Source organism: Natator depressus, chromosome 4 (genome assembly GCF_965152275.1).
Source record: "Natator depressus isolate rNatDep1 chromosome 4, rNatDep2.hap1, whole genome shotgun sequence".
NCBI lineage: Eukaryota > Metazoa > Chordata > Testudines > Cheloniidae > Natator > Natator depressus.
Genome location: NC_134237.1, coordinates 63,315,976 through 63,338,463, shown reverse-complemented (window position 1 = coordinate 63,338,463; position 22,488 = coordinate 63,315,976). Strand labels below are relative to the sequence as shown.

General features: G+C 37.8%; 1 protein-coding gene across 10 annotated transcripts in view; it reads right to left on the bottom strand.

Annotated features, from left to right (window-relative positions):
- The window catches only part of RAPGEF2 (Rap guanine nucleotide exchange factor 2), a 286,669-nt gene that overhangs the window by 111,185 nt on the left and 152,996 nt on the right, over positions 1-22,488 (bottom strand). For 7 of the 10 annotated variants that reach the window (XM_074951065.1, XM_074951067.1, XM_074951073.1 and 4 more), the window contains 3 exons: positions 21,551-21,626; positions 17,904-18,071; positions 15,030-15,047 (listed from right to left, as the gene is read on the bottom strand). In XM_074951065.1, the coding sequence (XP_074807166.1) occupies positions 15,030-15,047; positions 17,904-18,071; positions 21,551-21,626 (262 nt within the window). Of the gene's footprint in view, positions 1-8,176; positions 8,196-15,029; positions 15,048-17,903; positions 18,072-21,550; positions 21,627-22,488 lie in introns of those variants that run through there. The other 3 variants (XM_074951066.1, XM_074951071.1, XM_074951079.1) reach the window with 2 other exon arrangements.

Sequence of the window (22,488 nt, the reverse complement as noted above, 5' to 3'; positions counted from 1 at the left end):
ACTCCCTGCCGACCAGCGTACCCATCTCCTGCCCTAGCAGAGGATCCCGGGCTACCGATGTTGATGATGGAGGGATCCGTGCCTCCAAAACCCCCAACAAGGATCTGGACCCTGGCCCTTGGGCATGGTGGTATGCCCACAGGGTTCAAAAGGGCCACTGAGCTGGTGCCTGCCACTGCGGAGGCCAGGACATCATGGGTAGTGGCTGCCCTTCCTCCTGCGTCGGGCAGTGCCAGGAGCGGTGCCAGCTTCACACAGAGGCGTACGACTCCACCACCGAGTCCAACAAGGACTCCAACCTCAGCAACCAAAGCGGTGTGTAGCGAGACGGTGCTGAGAAGCGGTGCCAAGGTGAGGGCGAGCAGTGTCTCATCATCGTCAGCTTGCCCCTAGAGGGCATGGTGCCTCTTTGCAGTGCTGGTGCCATTGCAGGTGCGGGGGACTGCACAGTCATTGCTATGAGGTCCCTAGCCTCCTCAAAGGCATCCAGTACAGATGGGAAGATTTATGTCCTCCTTCTGACACTCCCACACCAGGGAGTCCACTAGAACCGGACTCGACGGACCTCCCGGTGAGGCCGGAGGCAACGGTGCCAACTGAGTCAGAGCAGGGGAAAAGTCCACTAGGGGATCGTTTGCTGTTAGCAAGAGAGGGCTGTTCCAACAACAGTCACTGGCGATAAGAAGGAACTGAAGAGGCAGCGGGTAGACAGGAACCTAAATACACCGCCATGAAGGTGCCATGAGGGGCTCCACAGCTGACCTGACGGATACTGCTAGGGGAGAAACCTTCCGGCAACTGTGCATGCGGCGCGCACACACCTACTTGGAATTGACATGAGCAATCACTCAAAGAAGAACAAACAGAATCACAGAACTGGAAGGAACCTCTTGAGGTCATCTAGTCCAGTCCCCTACACTCAAGGCAGGACTAATTATCTATTATTCCTGACAGGTGTTTGTCTAACCCGCTCTTAAACAAATTACTTATCAAATTCACCACATAGAGTTTTTCTTGTTAAAATGTTATTACTTCAGCCAAAACATAAAGGATTAAACATGATCAATATCACCAGTTCACCTTTTAAAACAGACAGGCAGTGGCATTGTTAAATTAATGAAGCTCATTGCAACCAATTAATATCCTGGCAACACCAAAGCTACAGTTACTGCATTGTAATGTCTGCTATTTTGATAACCCATTTACTAATGTTACAGAACATTTGAACAAATGCCCTTCTGTTGAGCTATTACTGCAGATGAATCTATAATCCGGAACTTTAATATAAATGACAAGGCCAGAGTACAGTCAGACTGGTGCCTCAGCTGGGCTTGATGCATTGTGGTCTGCCAATCTTCCCTTTGATTACAGACCGATTTGTCACCTTGTGTACTCAGCTCTCAGTTTTTAGTAAAGAAAACATTCTTACCTTTGTATGTCATTCCTCAAAACATCAGCACGGTGCAAAATGTACGAAAAGTATTCTACAACCATCATCAAGTCTTCATTTCTGACAGCTGACAATTGCTTTGGAACAGAAATATGAAGCAACTGTGGAACTTCTTGTGGCACTCTTGTAATGAGTGTGTGTGTCCCATTTTCAGGATTTATAATTTAGCTGGAAAAACCTATTTTAGATAAAACCCTGCCACAAAGACTCAGCATGCAAAAACACTTGTACTTTATTTTTAATTATGCTTTATTCAAAATGTGTTTTTGCACTAGTGACATTTTTTCCATTCACTGTTTTGCACTCCTGTAACTCATATATCATGGTTCCACTGTCTAAATTTCTATTTTAAAAGATTATCTAAAACATATGCCATTAATATTTGATATATACTCGATGCCATTCAGTCATTTATTTAAAAATTTCATCTATTCTGATTTTAATTTTACAGTCGGCTTCCATAAAAGTAAAATTTTACCATCTACATAAATCTAGATGGAGTTTAATGCATATTAACAACATTACTGGTTTAAAAGGAAATATAGAATAATTTTAGATTTATGTATCTGGCCATAAAGACATGATTAGAGTTTTAAAAATAATTTTCTCTTCAATCATTACCTACAATAACCCCTTTGAAAAAGAAACTGTTTCTTCACAATATTTTTTCTTCCACCATACAAGCAAATTGCTTCTCTATACTAGCACTTTTTTTTTAAAAAAAATATCAGTAGTCCTTTAGCCCTAGGGTTAGTCCATCTTAAGGGAATTCTAGTATAATGGCTAACTTTAGAGGAGCAGGCTCTGGGCACCTATTACAAAATCTGTCCTTGACTAGTTCATTCTGAAGTGGATGGCTATTTTCTGGATGTCAGTAATTACTGTGCAGGAAGAGCTTTGTTGCTTTAACTCTCTCCTTTCCATATCCAAACAGATAACTGGAGTCTCATTGAGTCTGGATGGCTATGAGGTCACCCCATTATTTAGCAGGTTCTCTCAGCTTGGTAGGTGGAGAGTAGCTACAAGAATGTATTAATCAGATTGGAAAACAAGGATCTCAATGACAGAATAAAAACACTAGAATTACTGTGCCTTCTTCTGCTTTCTAACTGCGAAAAAAGTACGGGGTGTGGGGGCGGGGGGAGGGAAGGCATACGTGACCCTCTGAGGCCAAGATTAATAGAGGACATTATAAATTCTTGTGTCTTGAAAAGAATGTGGCATTCCTCTTTGGGCAGAAGGATAAGTGAGAAGGCTCAGTAATAGAGACCCAAATCTCCATGTTGTTAGCTTGAAAGAGGATGGGATAGAACACCACTCCACTGGGTCCTCATCTGGTCTTCTATCTACCTGCTATGGAACTGAGGTCTCCAGAGACGTGGAAGTGCCCAAATGAATTTTAGCTTCTTCTCTACCCCATGCATAAGAATTGTCTTGTTGAGAGTGGATGGCTCTGTACCTCCTTGCTTGTTCATGTACACCACAGCTGTTCTGTTGACTGTTGTCACGAGGATACAGTGGTAGGATATTTTTGAGGACCAGGTGGATTGCCCTGAACTCTAGCCAATTTATGCTCTTCACTGCTCCCTTAGACCAGAGTATGTGTGTTAATCACTGGGCACCCTAGGCTCATCACCCAGACAAGGTGGCTTCCTTTATTACTGTGAGCCTGATGGTTCTGAGAAAGTTCAGACTTGAACCTTTCCATTTGAGACCACCAAGACAGAGAGGAAATGACCTTGTGGGCTACCAAAACGTTCTTTCAGAATTAGATGGAAAAAGGAGAGAGTGTTGTTCTCTCTGGTCTTCCTTCCTTCTCTCTTACCCCAAATTTTAGTCAATGGGACATTGTTTCTAACATTTGAGTATGCCTTGTTGGATTTTGGATAAGAAAAGACGTATCTGAAACTCTTATTACATACCCCAAATAACTCAGTGCTGTGTTTAAATGGAAGGGAGTAGTTACCCCACTTAAGTTAATACCAAGCTGTAATGCACTTTTGTGTCTTTAGAGGAACAAATTAACCTTATTATTTCCCTGAACTATCCAAGAGAGGGCTGGACATTGCAAAGCACATGGTTTTGGTAAAATTCAGGACTGAGTGTGCGTTGGAATCACCTTGCTGGTCGTAGCCAAGTCTGATAGAAGCAAGAGTGGGTCTATAGACAGGCTGCTAGGGTGAGAGCTGCTGAAGCAGGGCTGTCCAGCACACGGACACTTCAGGGTGTGACCTAGATGCTCATAGGCTGGTTATGAGCATACCAGGCAGGGAACTTCAGCAGCAAAACATTATAAAGGTACCCAGGGTTGCAGGGCAAATGGTGACAACCCTTCACTGGACTGCCCCCTCCAGTAACAAGGTCAATGGGTTCAAACATCAGTAACAAAATATAGTTACGGTACATTAACCATTTTAACTTATTTAAAAGAATACTAGAACACTTTGCAAAATCTATAATCTATCCATGAAAAAAAAATCAAGTAAAATCTTAGTCCTACCAAACATAGAAATTGTGACAGTCTAGTTTTAATTCTACACCATTTTGTTTTCTGTTATTTATTGTCAGGTATGCTAACTTTAAGTATCTTTCCTCTACTGTCATGGATATTTCCAGATCTTTCAAGACTCACTAGGTAACTTGGGGGAGGTGAAAAAACTAGTGAGATACAATAAAAATTAAAAATATAAATTGGCATTTTATCAAATTATTTTTAGCCATTATACTCTAGTTTTCATATCTCAACTATGTTCATTGATATAGACAGCACAATTGGTTGTGCTGGTTTTGTGCCAAACAGCACTAAAATTGTACTGAATCTATCTGAAAGTTTAGACAGAAAAAAGAATTTCTAGATGAATAAAAAAAATCTATGAACGTAAGTTACTCAAATATACTACCACAATTAGTTACACCTGACAACTAAAATCCATATTTTATTCATTTTATGTGGTCATCTTAACCCTCTTCAGTGATATGGATTAAAATGAGTTTCAACAAGTTCATGAGAATTATTTTTAATTTTGTCGTAGTACAAGATACATATAGCCTTTTAAAAAGAAGTTATTAGTGCTCTGATACACATGGGTGAAGTTTACAAACTTCATACATGTCATACACTTGATCCACATTGATAACAAGTGCCTGCAATATATTTGTAGAAGTTTGATTTACAAATAAAGTTTTAAGCAATTGAATATGTGTTGACCATGCATATTGCAGTACTACATTTTCATCTTTGTTTTCAATCTCAGCATTTCTGTTTGTAACCATTTCTTTACACTAAGGCAATTTCTTCACTGAAAGCTATATGTGGATTGAAGATTTTTTTTCCTCCTAAAGGGGACATTAAGTAAAATTTTTGAAAATACCTAAATCTTATTTACAAAACAGTCTTAGGCACTCAAAAATTTTACTTTACATCTTTATTCATGGATAAATAACTCAGATGGTTCAATTGATTTTTGTTCAGCACTTACACTAAATATGCACTTGTGGACATGAATTTCTGCCCAAAATTTTACCAAGTTAAGACTCTTTGAAAACAAAGGTTTATAACGGAATGTGTATCCATGTTTAAAAGTAGATGTGATGTCACTCAACCAGAGGAAGCAGCTCTCTGAGTTGCAGACATCCTAAGGATTTTAAAATTTGGTTAAAATACAATGCTAATTACATGTTTAAGCAGCTGTATTTCCTCTTTTGGAATCTTACAAACAAGTGTTTTTGAACACCTGTGATTCACCCTTAAATACCACTTTTAATCAAATACAGCTTCTAAATAAAAGAGATGCAACTATATCCCACTAAAATTAATCTGATTCCTATTCATGTTCTGTAACGACTCTCACTGTGCAGTAGTACATCACAAATGATAAACTATCCTGCTATCAACAACCTTAAGGATCCATCCTCAATAAACCTTAAGCAACTTCTTTTATATTACTTCAAGTCAGACACGCTCTGGACGACCGACACCAAAGCAGTTGATTGTAAGGATTTCCTTATGTTTCATTTTTTATAAACTTTTAAAATAATTCCTTCAGAATAACAAGAAAGCCTGAAAAATACAAGGGAGCACATGAAATACAGGGCATATTTAGCCCAAATACATGGAATATCCTTGTGACCGTGCACTGTATTGGACAGGGCATTAGATTGGGAGCTGGAGTTCTAGGTTTTGATCCTGGCTCAGCCACTAATCTATTACCTGACCTTGGGTTAGTCACACCACCTCTCTGTGCTTCTGTTTCACCTTCTACCTTGTGTGTGTCTTACCTGTTCAGACTGTGATTTCTTCAGGGACCATCTCACTATGTGTTTGCACAGCACCTAACAAAACAGGACCCCAATCATCGTTGCGCCCTTTAGGTATTGCCATTAAGGGCTAATACTAAGTAGGCAAAACAGAGTTAGATAATACTGATTTTCCTCTGAAGTATTTGACAGTTGCAAGAACTGCAAAGTGCCACTGTTCTCAACCACTGTTAAAACTTTGAAACTTGGGAAGAGAAGTATCATATGCTGAGCTTGAGCCAAGATCTACACTTAAAACTTAGGGCTGGGTCTTCACTATGGAGAGATCATTGCTGTTGCAATTGATGCAGCAGGGATTTGATTTAGCAGGTCTAGTGAAGAGCCGCTAAATCGACAGCAGAGCACTCTCCAGTCGACCCCAGTACTCCAGCTCTCCAAGAAGAGTAAGAGAAGTTGACCAGAGAGCATCTCCCATCAATGCAGTGAAGACACCGGGGGTAAGTTGACCTAAGCTATGTCGACTTACCCAGGTAGCGAACACAAGCCTTAGATACACAAAGACAGACATAGCTATGTCAGTCAGGGGTGTGGAAATGGGTAGGTTGACAAAATAATTCTTCCATTAACTTAGCCCTGGTCTATACGGGGGGGGGGGGGGGGGAATCGATCTCAGTTATGCAACTTCAGCTACGTGAATAACGTAGCTGAAGTCGATGTACTTATATCGACTTACCATGGTGTCTTCACCGTGGTGAGTCGACTGCTGCCACTCCCCTGTTGACTCCACCTGAGCCTCTTGCGGTGCTGGAGTGCAGGAGTCAACGGGAGAGCACTTGGGGGTCGATTTATCGTGCCTAGACTAGACGCGATAAATAGATCCCTGCTGGATCGATCGCTGCCTGCCGATCCGGCGGCTAGTGAAGACATACCCTTAGCTACTGTTGCTTGGGGAGTTGGATTAACTACAGCAATGGAAAACCCCTATGTCATGGCACGACAGCAACATAGCTGCAGCAATGCCCTCCCGCAGTGTGGATATGCCCTAAGTCTTGGTAGTAGGTGAAGGAGGAATAGGTTCTCTAATACACTGTTCTGAAATGTGATGGCTTGTGCATTTTTAATTGTATATTTTGTTAGTGATGCTCAGTTTAAATGCTTAATTAAAACAAATATTTTATAAGAGCTTTGAACTTTACCGTTTTAAGTAAATTCTTTCTGTAAAATGGTAAGTTAAGAAGATTCAAAATAACTCAAAAGCCACCTTAGGATTGGCACCCTTGTTAAAAGTTTTTAAAGAGAGAGCAAGTATTAAAGGACCAGGACATTTATTACCTTTCTATTTATCTAAATGGTGTTGACATCCTAACAAAGTCTGCAAATTTTAAAGAGCTGTGCAAGCAATATAAAAAACCCCAAGTCTATCCACACATAGACCACCCCCACATACCAATAGATATGTAAGGTATTAATTGTTTGATACTGTATAACCTTAACCTGAAGGTAGACATTCTATACTAACTGTTTAAAAACAACAAAAGAAAACATCGCAATTAAAACATTTTAATATTTCTTGCACCTAAAGATAAATAGCAGAAATTCTAGCTATTTTTTCATTGGGAATGATCAGCTTAGGAAACCAGAGTCATGCATGAGGACTTGATTTTTCTGTTGAAAAAGTGAGCATACATTTTAGTTTTAAAGATAAAGCTAGCATTTAATGCTACATCAATATCCCTATGTCAGCTAGACAAAATTATACATTGCAATATTAAAAAAAAAATCCACCTCATAAGACTATGATAAAAACTCATCCTTAATGTGGTAAATCTACATTTTTCTTGAGAAAGTTTTTACATGTTTACAAACAGCATTGTCAATATTCACAAATTGAAAACAGAACCCAAACTGACAGTATTATTACTGACACCTAAATTGCCTGAAACACTGTATGACATGATACACAGCACTCTACTTTGAATTTCCAAATGCAACCAAAAGATGCGTCCAATTATGACATCAGTACAAGCTCTCTTTCCAAGGGGAATGAAAGAACGGCAAATCCCAATGGATACACAAGTTCTGCAGCAGAGATGATGTAATATATAAAAATAGACATCCTCAGACAGAAGCTGAAACTTGGATAAACAGCACACTGCATACAATTCTGAACTGCTTTGCATTAATTTGCAATTGCATACCATTAACAGGAAGAAAGAACAATCTCTGTTCTAACAGACACATTTCTGATTTACATTACCTGTTTAATTCATCACCTGTATATTCTATGGAATAAAATGATAATTTTTTACATCCTGATTAAAAAACAGAAATACCTTAATATAGTAAAAAGACAGAAGTACATCCTGTTAACCAATTCTGAGGCTAACAGGCCATGATTTCCTGGAAACTGCAGCACACATGGAACGGTACCGTGTGTGTGTGTGTGTGTGTGTGTATATATATATTCACCTATTGTTCCTTGGCATCTCCACAGAGGACCATTGTATTGCAATTTCTAGACAAAGCAGGTTAAAGCTGCTGTACTAGCCTCAGAAATCCTTTGCTTTCTGGGCGAATGGCAGCGCAATCCAGAATTTCCTCGTTTTTGTGAGTTTATGTCTCACTCTTAAAGATACACACTCACTTATACAGTACATACATACACTTCAGAAATGAGTACTTTTAATATTATCTATACACATTTAGCATTTGATTATTTATGTTAGAGTAAGTTGAATATATTTTATCTTGACAATCTCTGCACATTTGGGGTGACATCACCATGAAATGTCATTAAAAAAGCTGGGAAAAAACAGAAGAATGTTTTAAAATTAGATTTTTTTTTTTTTTAATAAAATTACTCGGCATAAATATTCTTCCTGCTAGGTTCTACCGCATTACGGATCCACCCTCACTCCTTTGCCAATAGATTTAACCTTTAAATAAATTTAAATTTTTACATTTCAGATGTTATATAGACGTTTACACAAATATGTATTCATATACAAAAGTGTGGGCATTACACCCCCTGAGAACTGTGTTAAAATTGTAAGCTACCACTTTAAATTCCCCAGTGATTTTCCTGGTCCTGCTTGCATGCTAGGAGGCTCTGCACAGCCCTGGCAACTTATTTACTCATCTTCTGCAAATAAACTCAGTGAGAATGGAAGAACCACATATGAAATCAGCATTCTGGAATGAACACTCACACCTGGTGTAAGGATTTTTAGTAAAAGAATCTATATTAAAATAAATAAAATGCATTAGAAATTAGAGAAGATTGTGAGGAATATGAAATTGAAGCTGCTGGGGTCTTGGAGACAGAGATTTTTTCATACTAAACTCATTTCTTGTGATTTATATAAAGTGCATGTGGGCTGACAAATCACGTTCTTAGATTCACTTTGATACAAACTATAATGGCTGAAATTACATTAAAATCAAATTGGAAAGTCAGCTTTAAGTATATGACTATATTGGCATCAATTTACTGTACAGAATAAGGAGCACTGAAATTAGCAGACAGAACATTTGAGTTTACAAGCAAGGTAATTGCATTAGTGAGGCATATTACAGTGCCATAAAGTCTGCATTGTTGAGGAATATGCTTTGCATTCTTGCCTATTAGAAGTGAATGCATTAATTTCTTTAAGTTTGCTTTCTTTGTAATTGGGCTTAGTGTTCCTTTATAATATCCTTTTTCTAATCCCTCTGTTCTTTTATTCTGATCCTTTATTCTTTTTGTGTGTGGTGATGGTGGCATTTCCCTGGGATCTGAACAGGACCTTTCCCTCATCCCATATAGTCCTAGCTAAAATGCAAGAAAAGGCCCTGGACTCCTCAAGACAGGAATCAGGGCTGATCTAACCAGGCATCACCTCCCTTAACTCTTCCGAAACTCAATGTGTTAGAGGGTGCTCATGAATGTCACAGGAACTCCATCCATCCTAAGACTGGTAGCAATACATCTAACACCCCCACTCCCTATATCTATCTAATCCGTTGATATCCACACTTCTATTTTAGGTTTCAGAGTAACAGCCATGTTAGTCTGTATTCGCAAAAAGAAAAGGAGTACTTGCGGCACCTTAGAGACTAACCAATTTATTTGAGCATGAGCTTTCTTTTTTTTTCTATATAATTATATATAAATATATATAACAAATCTTTTCCTCCTGTTTAAACTTTACATGTATGTGCTACTCCAAAAGCTCGAGAGCTAAGTAAACATTAGCAAATATCACAAGCATTTGGACTGTTCAATTTTTTTAAAAGCTTGAGATATTCAGTGTAGTAGCTCTCCTGGGTTCTATTCCAGTTTATTAAATACAAGAGAACATCCTTGGTCCTGAGCATCATTCATAGTCTATCCTGTGTGCTGAATGAAGCAGGAATCCTGCAGAACAAATAGTATATGATCATGTAATTAAAGGCTATCATAATGTATACACATAAGGCAGATAAATTAAGGTTGCCCAGGCAACCTTAAACCTGGTGTTCCTAATCACTGGATGCTTGAATTTGCAACCCTTAACATTTTTAAATGTAGTTTTCTGTATTTGATTTTCTAGGCTTTAGAAAAAGAAAAAACCCCAAATTCCATCATATAGACTCCTACGGACACCACAGGGGTCATTAACAAGTGCTTGAACCCAGGACCTTTAGAGCCAAAGCAAACCTCTAGGCTGTTATCTTCTATGTGGAACAACAAACAGAGCTAGATACAACATACATTTTGACAGTGGTTTACACCAGTAGCTCTTAACCAGGGGTACACTGAGGTCTTCCAGGGTACATCCACTCATCTAGATATTTGCCTAGTTTTACAAGAGGCTACAACAAAAGCACTAGCAAAGTCGGAATAAACTAAACTTTCATACAGACAAATGACTTGTTTATATTACTATATATAGTATACACTAAAATGTAAGTACAATATTTATATTCCAGTAGATTTATTTTATAATTATATGGTAAAAATAACAAAGAAAGCAATTTTTCAGTATTAGTGTGCTGTGACACTTTTGTATTTTTATGTCTGATTTTGTAAACAAGTAGTTTTTAAGTGAGATGAAACTTGGGGCTACGCAAGACAAAGACTCCTGAAAGGGGTACAGTAGTTTGGAAAGGTTGAGAGCCAACGGTTTACAAAACCATTTGCTAAACTAACAGTTGAATGTCAGGATTCCTGGGCTCTATTTCTGGCTTTGGAGGGGAGTGGTTCTGGTTATAGAGTACAGCTAAGTACACAGATTTGATTTATTTATTCTGAAAGTGTTGCTGAGGATGAGACTTGGATCTGCCATGTTAGAAACTCTGTTCTGTTTCCAGCTCTGCTCAAAGTGACCTTCTGTGAACTCTCATTTGAAAAACTGAGGGAGAGAATGATATTTGTCTGCTGCCTAAGAGGTAGGAGGGCTGGCTCACTAATGAGGACTGTGAAGTTTATAGAAATATTAAATACCTTTAAGTGAAAGAGCAAAGACGAGAATTTATGACTCCCTGCCCACCACTCCTTCTCATAGGCCAATGGATTGGCAACTGCAGCCATCGCTTCTGGAGTTCAAGCTGGGTGGGTTGAGGAGCATGCTCAGTGCACTAGGAATTCTTCCAAAGATTGTAAGCAGCTAGCTACTAAAAGCTTTATTGATCACGTTCAAATGGCAATTTTCAGTCTTATAACTTGTTCCAATCTGAACAGATTTTCATGGGGACAGCAAAAGATATCTGACTGACCCAAGCACTACCCCCCTGCTTATGTTTGTGCTCCAAATCATAGATGCACTATACCAGGGGTAGGCAACCTATGGCACACTTGCCAAAGCAGCACATGAGCTGATTTTCAGTGGCACTCACACTGCCTGGGTCCTGGCCACCAATCCGGGGGGCTCTGCATTTTCATTTAATTTTAAATGAAGCTTCTCAAACATTTTAAAAACCTTATTTACTTTACATACAACAATAGTTTAGTTATATATTATAGATTTATACAAAGAGACCTTCTAAAAATGTTTAAATGTATTACTGGCACGCGAAACCTTAAATTAGAGTTAATAAATAAAGACTCGGCACACCACTTCTGAAAGGTTGCCGACCCCTGCACAAGACTGTCATGGTTACTGGCGCAGCTGCACTTCTGTCCCTTTCTGCTCTCTGAGTGCAACCCCTTCAGGTGTCAGGCCTCATGCCTTTACCTATTCCGGGATATAATTCTGCAATTCTCCCACTCTTAGATCAAACCCTAGGCTACAGCGCCCTATCCACCAGCTGTGTTTAACCTGCACCTGCGGTTTGGCACTTAACGTTCTTCATTTCAAGACATTGAAACCATACTTTACAGAACTATCTTCTAACACCAAAGTATTGTTTATTTTAGCAGTGGGAACAAAACATGTAGAAAAAAAGATTTTAGAACAAAAGCAGTCTATCTGCGTATCTACCTTACCTAAAGGCTTACCATTCCATGATGGTAACCTAGGAACACCCAACTTTTTCAGACACCACAGCAGGTACCTTTGTCAGCTCAATTCCCCCAAACAATCCCCCCTCTCAGAGAGTCCTTTTTTAAAGGCTGCTACAATTCTCTTTCCTCTTGCATATTCACAGGTCCTTTCCTGTCCAGGCATTGTCTCCTAAGAATCCTCAAGTGTTTGTGAACAACTGGCTTATCTTGAGACATTCTTTTTCCTGCCTGCTTGTGTTTTCTTACAGACCCCATTAATCTAAACCAACATATTCAGACATTAAGCAAACACCAACAGAGTTTTCATAAATTGTTACAAAGCAGCCCCAATTCTGGCACAGGGGAACTAGAACACCTAAAAAAATGATCAGACAGAAATTTAGTTTTGGTAAACCTATCTAATTTTCCCTAATCTTATTAATGGAAATGGCTGTTTTTGCGGAAGTTTTTTTAAAAAATCTCAAGCAAATACAAAGCATGAAAAATTTCAGCCCAAATGGTTAAAGTTTGGCAAAGTTATAAGCCACCAAAAATAAAGGCTTATAAAGGGAAAATGCTTTGTTGACCATCCCTAACTTTAGGCAACCAGCTCTGACTAGAATGCATACAAAGACACCAAAATCCACATTTTAAGATCAACCTTAAGCATTCCACTGGTTAGTTAAGTATGCAAGAGTTAATATTAATTTATCTGAAGCTAGTCCTAGAATCCTTCTCCGACACTGTTCTTTTCTGATCCTCTTAAAAAAAAAAAAGCCTAGAAAACTACATCAATTTTTAAGGGCCATACTCAAGATCAGAATCCTGATTTATTTCATATGATCATTCATATTCATGTTTAAGGCTATTAAACCAACATATTGATGAAGTATGCCCCCTTACATTCTAGTAAGAATTTGAACTACCATAGTTAACACTGGAATGAATTTCCCTACTATTACTGTGCATTTAGGGCTCAATTTTTACCCCGCCTAAGTCAGCGGGAGTTTTACCATTGATTTCAAAGAGATGAGGACTGGGCTCCTAGAAAGATAAAAATATATCTTGATTGTTACAAAAAGATGGTATTTCAGCACAACTGGCTATTTCACAACTCACAGCTTTGTAAGAAACAGCACTGAAGCCCTTTTGATAATTTCAAAAGAACAAGAAACCTTGAAACACACAAATGAATTGAGTGCCAGTACAATAGTTCATTAGTAGTGTTAGCTAAAAAACAGTAATCAAATTTTCTGCTATAAGATCAGCAGGATAAAACAAAATAAAAAGAATATTTTGCTCGAAGTGAGGATCTTAAAGAAACTTGTTCTTTTAATTTGTCAACCAAGCTCTAAGTACCAAAGGAATTTCTTTATGTTTTACATTACTAACTCTGTAGCACAAAATATACCAAATAAATTCCTATAAAGCATCACATATAGTATATGCATAAGTGTTTTTTTTCATTTGCATCAATGTAATTAAAAATAAAATTTAAAATCATAAAGCATGACATCTAGGTCTTCAAAGTAGGTTGAGCTGATCTGAGACAGAAATCCTACAATCTTAATTTTTGTTCAAGTGAGACTGGCTCCAATCTAGAACTTTGCTTATTCACTCAGACATGACTTCCCCAACACCGATTCTTCAACATGTTCTGGTAAGCTCATTCAAGATCCTTTCTCATTTCTATCAAGAGCAACTGAAGAGTGTTGTAATAAAGTCTAATCTCATTGTCTCAGGCTGAATCAAACAGCAACAAAAAGGCAAAAGCTAAACCTAAACATTTTCAGCTAACGAAATTTTCACTGCCCACTTTTTCATTTCTCCAACTTATTTTCCTGACCTTACGAAGTGCAAGTGCAGAACAGCTACAAATGGACTTTATTTTTGGAACCAATACAAAAGTCTAAAAAGTCGTCTATACTGAGAAAATACATAAATACATTCTGTTAAATATACTATGTATTTTCCTTATTTCTGAGCTTTGCACATCATCTTCCAGCTATATCACCTCAATCTTGCGATGTGATGAAGGAAAGGAAGAAGATCAATTACAGTAGATCCTCAAAGATACGAACACCAGAGTTACAGACTGACTGGTCAACCAGACACCATTTGAAACTGGAAGTAACCAATCCGGCAGCAGTGGAGATCCCCCCCCCCAAAAAAGAAGCAAATACTGTACTATGCCTGTATTGCATCTTAAAGGTAGGCACATCTGGGCTGCCTATCCCCACCCCCACCAACTTACAGCTAGGAGTTGAAGAGACAGATTCACAAGCAAAGCTATGAGCCCCCACTGCCAGCTCAAGATAGCAGGAGCAAGAGCAGCACCGGGGTCTGCGCTGCTTTCCTGTAAGCCATGGGTGCGGTTTTCACCATCTCCTTCCCCTGGCTGGGAGAGGGGTTGCTGTTTTCACCACCCCCTCACCCCGCCGGGAAGGAGATGCATTGTTTTCACCACCACCACACCCCTCCCACTCCACTGTAGCCGGGGGACAAGCTTGTCCCGGTGGGAAAGAAGCTGCCTGAAAGGAAGCTGCCTAGCTACCTATGGAACCTGGCCCAGAGTGTGAACTCCTGGAGCCAGAGCTGCATTTTGTTCAGTTACGGAACATTTCAGTTACGGACAACCTCCATTCCCGAGGTGTCTGTAACTCTGAGGTTCTACTGTAATCACATTAAGGAGACTATCACCATATCCCACATTTATTTGAAGCACTCTCACTATAGGAGAAATATATAAAACATCAATATAGAAAACACAGATAGCACACAAATTTTGCCATAACGCTGCATTGGTATTATGATACAATTAGTCACACTGCAAACTTACAAGTAAAATTGTTAGTGGACGATACATATAAATTACAATACCTGAGGTTTAGTGCATTCCTGTGAGCCAAAATGAAATGAATGCCATATAGGAGGAAAGGAAAAGATGAACATAATCAGACATGCTATAGTACATACCACCATGAGATAATGTTAAAATTATTTTAAGGCGAGTCCTGTTCCCTGATAAATTGGCTGTATGTGTAAATGTTCTGTAATCCATGCAACAATTAAACATAATACATTTACCTTTATTTACAATTTTTGCAAAGCATTGTCATGCATTTTCCATTTTAGAACTATCTTTATATAATTTCGTCTACATTTTCACTATAGCCAACTTCCTTCAGAGATGCTATTTAGCATGTCATTTTTTGACTATTTTGAACACCGGCTTTCTAAGTACCCATTCAATTGGGCCAATGTGAAATAAAATATTGATACTCTTTCAGCAAACATTTCAGTGATATGGTAAGTAAGGAGCTTGTATAAAATAAAATTCAAGAACCTAGTTTACTCTAAAGCTATGCAGTCTATTTTCTGGATGAAGTTATTTTATTTTATTTTTTTATTATTGATCTTAATGTATTTAACACGCAAATCAAAACATACCCACAATTAGATCATGCAACTGAAGACTAATCCAATATACTTGACCATTCATTTCATATGCGGTTTTTCAAACTTTTTTTTTTTAAAATGTGTTAGTTTATTCATACCAACTTCTAAATTTTAGATAACTGAAGGCCTGATCCTGGGAGATGCTGACTAATGGGAATTGTGAATGGTCAGAACCCCTCAGGAGATGTACTAAAATAATGCACTTTGCATTCCTATCAGTTTCAGAGAATACATTTCAGTACCATTTTAAAGACACATTTAGATTTTCAAACAATTTTGATTTTAAAACAAACAAAAAACCTTTTGGGTGGCCAAAAGGCAGGACAGTGAGGAAGAGACAACCTACACAGATGTGAGTGACTGAAAAATGCATATTTTTAAATATAGAGAATATAAATAATATCAATGTGATAGGAATGTAAACAATGAAGATTACCAAGCACTATAAAAATAAAAAGTCTTCAATTTCCGTAATTCCAATTTGAACTTGCTGGGTTTAATATTTTCCCTGAAAAAGGGATCTCAAGTAATTAAATAATAATTTAAATTATACGTTGATTTAAAAAAAATATTTTAATTGTCAGTAATTATTTCAGCTTTTACTGACAAGTCTACCTGGTATTCTCATAATCTATTTCCCAATAGACTTGTACAATCATTACGAACTTAAACTGAATGATTAATGATGAGCTTTTGCTCTTCGTACTGGATTTAAATCTACACCAACCCATTAGGTATTCTTAAAAAGAAATTTATACAACAGGTGTGGCCCTCCTATAGCAAATGACATTGTCAAGTCTAGTTACCATTTTTCGAACAGTAGATTAGATGTATAAGTTACATCTAAATAAAATCCATCAACAATTCCTTCCTTCACTTGTAGCATGACTGACCCAAACATGCATGCTACATAAAGGTGGTTTGACACAAACCAGTATAATCTCTTATCTTAAAACTCCAAAAGGGTTTCATGAATAAGCCAAAGAAAATGACTCAACTAAGAAACTCATAATAAATTTGGAGAAAATCAAAATTGAGCAGAACATTAAACCATTAAAAGGAGCCTGTTGTATAAACAAAATACATAAAAAGTGTTGATGTAAGATATATTTATTTAACTCAGGAGGAAAAACCTCCAACAGTGGATGTAATCAAACAGCTACACATTTACAGTCATGCAATGGATTACAACAGGAAACTGGCAACAAGTAAAGGAATATGGATGGTAGGGAGACAATGAGGGGAAAAAAACCCCACTACTTCACATCAGAGACAACATTTTTAAAACAAAGCCCTGATTCTGCAAACACTTATGTGCTTGAGTAACTTTATACTCAATATGACCAATCACATTCATAAAGTTATCTATGTGTGTACTAGAACATTTTCGCAGGTTCAGGGCCACAAAAAAACAGCTGAGTACAGCATTTGAAGGCCACTTACTTTTCAGAGTATTTTGTATGCTGTTGAAGTTAACAGCAAATCTAATTACTCTTATCCTAGCAGACCCTTGCTCAATAGAAAAATAAAATAATCTAACAGATTATTTTGTAGAACACGTTTAAAATATTAATACTTATGATCTTTCCTCTTTTATGAAGGAAACCTATAACTTTCAATCTGTAAAATTACACAAAAACTATTTTGAAGAAAACTCTGACTATGCTTTGTCTGATAATAAAGGACAGACTGCAGTATTTCACTCTGGGCAAAAATATCATGATTCAGACCAAAACTTCTGGTCTCGTATTAGTCAGCAATAAAAGTTAGTTTAATATTTCAAGATCTGGATCTTGCATAGAGAAATGACAAGCCAAAATCATGGACTATTTCTACCACAATGCAATACAGGTTTTTTGAGAAAACAATTGCTACACATAAAAATGAATGCTTTACAGATTAGCCACAGGAACACTGCACACCAAATATTTCTATTACATTTTCAATTATTGACAGGAAATTGGAATCACATGTATTAGGTAACTGATTTGTTTCAAAGTTGCCAAAAATAACTGGAATAGCAAGGAAAGATATGTGCTGTCCTCTTGCCAGCATTGTTTAACAATATATGTGCAACAAATTAAGTATTCTCAACTTTCAATCTGAGTTATGAAGCAAATTACATGGGCACACGTGTGCACACACTTTGGGCCAAATTCACTGATACCCTAAGGAGAAACTCCCACACAGAATTCCACCTGCTTAGGCAAGCAGTGAATTTGACCTTTCAGGTGATTATTTTTGTAAAAATATTTTTCCCTTGTCTTGTATTTAAAACAAATGTAGGTAACTTACCGTATGATAACCTCTAGGTAAAGGTGGCTTCCCCACAGGATAAGGATCCACGGTATCAATAATGGTTTGTCTTTCTCCTTTTTGATTGATTTTCCTAAATCTCCTTCTGGATTGTCTATGGGAAGCTTGACGCTGGAAATATTCTTCATTTTCATCCATATAGTCCACCTATAATAAAATAAACAAAATGAAGGGTCATTTCCCTACAAATGAAAGTTACCGCATATTCTGCAATAAAACAGAAGCCTATCTTTTCTTCTGCTCTTAGCCACGTGGAAGCTTTTATTTTAGACAATCCTTAACTATAAGTGCCACTGCTACTGAACAAGCCCACTTCAGTTTAAGATTTAGTTTATGAAAGGGCACTTTGAACTCCATTTCAGAAAATGTGGTTGGTTATGAATTTCCTGCATTTTTAATAGTGAAAAGCATGAACCAAGTTTCAGTGCCAAGAAATCAAATGTCCGCAGGGATGAGAAAGAACAAGTATCACTATGAAAAGAGCTATTGAGCAGACACTTTCACATATTTTATAAGTGCCTTACTCTATTAAAAAAAAAAGTTAACATCCTTTTCCTCAATTTTTATTCTTATACATAGTGATGTTTTTGTCTATGCAATACACTGGCAAATGAAGCTCCCCCATGGGAAGGAACTTATAGCTTTCCTACAGATTTCAACGGGTCACTCTTGGGACCTTCCAATCCCATCCTGCCTCTCTTCAATGGGCAACACTGTTTTAATTACATATTTTAAATATTTTGAGACTTTTAAAGAGGAATTTTCACATCAGAGAAATTTGAAAAAGATTAAATTTACATAAAAAGCAATGTACTTTGTAATAGCAGCAAAGGAAAAAACCCCAGACATTTCTAGTAGATGAGTGTCTGAATAAGGAATTTCCCACTCAGCAATACCAGTATCCTCTCTCTGTTCTGGAGGCTGCAGCAAAGTCACAGGCATGTTACTACACAATAATGTATTGCTATGAAAATGTTTTTACAATTCAGAATTCTGACTTTCATGCAAGATAAGAAAGTTGTAGTAATTTGCCTTTCTGTATCTCTCTCCCCTGCGCCTATCTTACTACTAAAACGCCATCATTTCATGCTAGAATTACGCCACATCTACAAGGAAGCAGAAAGTGGCGAAAACTGTCCAGTATTGTCCTTAGGTGCACATTAAATCCATTCACATTCCTCAGTCTGTATCCCAAGGCCAAAAAGATTGTTCCCCAAAAGAAACAGGACATAAGTAGTGATAGGTGGGTTAAGAAAAGATGATGATGACAAACTACCACCATGCAGGTGATTTTTTCCTTCTCATGTTTCTTTTCACCATCTATACAAATGAAACACCATTACATTCTGCTGACATGACAAGAAGTTTTAATAAGAACTAGTCCTACCCGAACCAGTTGTATGAAGTATGACTAAACATGACTATTAAGGGTATGTCTACACCACAATTAGACACCTGTGGATGGCCCATGCCAGTGACTCAGGCTCACGGGGCTTGGGCTAAGGGGCTGTTAACTGCAGTGTGGACGTTAAGGTTTGGGCTGCAGCCCAAGCTCTGGGACCCTCCCACCTCACAGGATCCTAGAGCTCAGACTCCAGCCCAAGCCCAAAAGGTCTGCACCGTAATTAAACAGCTTTGCCCAAGCCCGACTCAGCTGGCATGGGCCAGCCACAGGTGTACTGCAGTGTAGACATACCCATAGACACTTATGGTATGCAACAAATGTGTGGTGATGACTTGGTAGCTGCTCCACATGCTGTCCTCTGAATCTTGAGTTCTTTCCACTCAAAGTGCAGTCAGTCCTCTGAAAGGTTGGGCCAAAGTATACTTCAAAGGTTTAACTCAGAGGTTCCAAAGCTCTTCATATTCATGACCTACTTTGGATGGATTGCCAGCTAAGTGCCCTCATTCAGCACCCACCACAGGCCCCGCTCATCATGCCCTGGCCCAGCTGTAACCTTTTTTTTTTCTGGTCTCTTTTCCCTATCACCCTGCTAGGCCCCTTATTTTCTCTGTCCTCACCCTCCTCCCCCCACCCGCATTTTGTGTCCCTCACTTTCCTCCCACCCACCGAAGAGCTGTGTACCAAGGACATCCATTGGTACCACCCAAAGCTAAAGATGGGTATCATAGCAGCAGGAATTGGGGATAGCAAGCTGCTCCCAGAGCCTGCATCATACACAAGGTACAATGGGAACAGGGAGCCAAAGTGGGTGGATTCACACCTTGAAAAGAGCTGACTGCCACTTTCCCCACAGCAGAATTATGGGATTTGAATTGGAGGGCGGGGCGAGGAATGGGCATTTCTCATTTCTACTTCTCTCTATGCTGTGAAGTCATTAAAACAGAATGCATCAGAGTTTTATTAGCAGGACGGGTACAGAGGAGGAGACAGATGACAAGGTAAACTGCTATTACACAACCAATGTTGTATTCATTTAGAGTGAAAGTGGCAAAGAATTTTTAAAAACCTGAAGATTAATGGATATAAATTGTAAATAAGTTAGGAAGTTACACTTTGTGTGAAAGCTATTCTTTAATGCTTCTAGATGTCAGGACATTTGGATCGCCATCCTTGGAGGTTTTTAAGAGCAGGTTAGAAAATAACCTGTCAAGGATGCTCTAATATTTAGTCCTGCCTTGAGTGCAGGGAACTGGACTAGAAGACGTCTCGAGGTCCTTTCCAGTCCTATAATTCAATGATATACTGCAGGCATGAATAACTTATGTCTTCTACAATACTGCCTAATTCACTAATCCTGATTTCTAAAACATCTCCAGTAAATATAGATGGCATTAATTTTCAGCAATTGAATATGATTTGCCCTGCATTTGGATAATATGGTATATGGATAATATGGTGTTGTATAATTTGGTGTTTGGCTATATGGTGATTATGCCTGTGTTATGGTCTGAATACCACATCCTTCAGAAAGAGAGCAAAAGTATTTAATCTCTCCTGTCATGGAGGTATATCTGTTTGGATGACGTGCTCAATGACACTGATGGAAGTGTTGAATTTGAGAACCCTCTGGGGAATAAAGCTTTTCTGCACTGGACCACAGCAGGTGTTCTAAATGACAAATATGCCTTTATACTAGTAATGCTGAAATTTTTTAAATTATAGTAGTAAAAAAATCCCTAAACTGCATTCTCAAGCCTTACATGTCTCGAATAAAACAGAATTTAATCAACTGTTAGTAACTCTTAAAATAAACTCAGTTAATCAATTTTAACCAAAGATGCTTAATTACATATCATAAATACTCGTGGATAATCATAGTTGCCATCTCTATTTTAAATATGATTGTCTTAACCTTACAGGCATTTTTGAACTTGCAGTTTTTTAAACTTGCAGTTTAGCTTTATTGAAAGGTTTATTTCATTCATTTAATTAAATGGCATTTCCAACTTTTGTGCTATGTATAATGATTGCAAACTAGGGCATTAAATTAAAAAAAAAAATCACGCACTAAATTTAGTCCCATCTTAAACTGAGTATAGTGTAGACAATTCAAAGTAATTTCAAACCCTTACTGAATTTTGTCTATGCTTAATGACAACTTGAAAGTATAATTTACTTTGGAAAAAATACTGTTTGAAAGAAATTGGCACCACAGTCTTACCACAATCATTTCAGATGGCTCTAAAACAATGCATTCACAGCCACGCCTGAAGCTTCCTGCAGAACGCTTGCCAAAACTGAGGAAGAAAAACACCTAATCAGAACAATATCAAAACTGTAATACAAATCAAGAAAGTATTTAAAAACTCTCCCCAGACACTTAAAAAGACATAAAATATACACACACGTCGAGAGCAAAATTGTCGTGCAGATTTCCCCCCTTTGATTAACTGATAAAAAGAATGCCAATGCCTAGAATTTAGGAAGAATTGTTTATACAGCACCTAATACAATGAGGGCTCCTAGGTGCTATGATAGCTATAGCAGTAGCAATAATTGTAGATGTTAAACAGTTACACTGATATATATGCAAATAACCAAGTCACAATGCACAAAAATTACACTGATATCAGAGGCTTTCTAACACCTATATCTCCTTCATAGTTAAATATAATGTGCTACATTAAAGATTCTTCTTATAGCTGAATGGATGGGGTTAGAAAGCTTGAAAAAAAAATTTGTACTTCTCTCATCAAAACAGTTTTATCCAACAAACCTCAAAATTTTCAATAAACATTCTCCTTGTCAGAAGAGGATCATAAATTTGAGTGGGAAAACGGGGATTAAAGACATTTTGGGAAAAAGGTGTCAAAAATCAAGCTTACTGTCCCAACCTTAAAAACAGAGTGACTAATGTAAGTCCAGCCTTTGAGACTGCACCTATTTATCTATTACACAATGATGCTGCTATGCATCATTTACTGTTTTATTTTTAAAAAAAAAATGTATGCCAAGTAATGCTTTCTTAATTTTTCTCAATTTCATAATGAGGCCAACTAGGAACTTAATGTCATTCTTAATGGTATTTCTAGTGAATCTAATACTACCCTCCTGCCCTGCAGTGTGATTAGTAAAGAATGAAAAAATTCACTTGCTGCC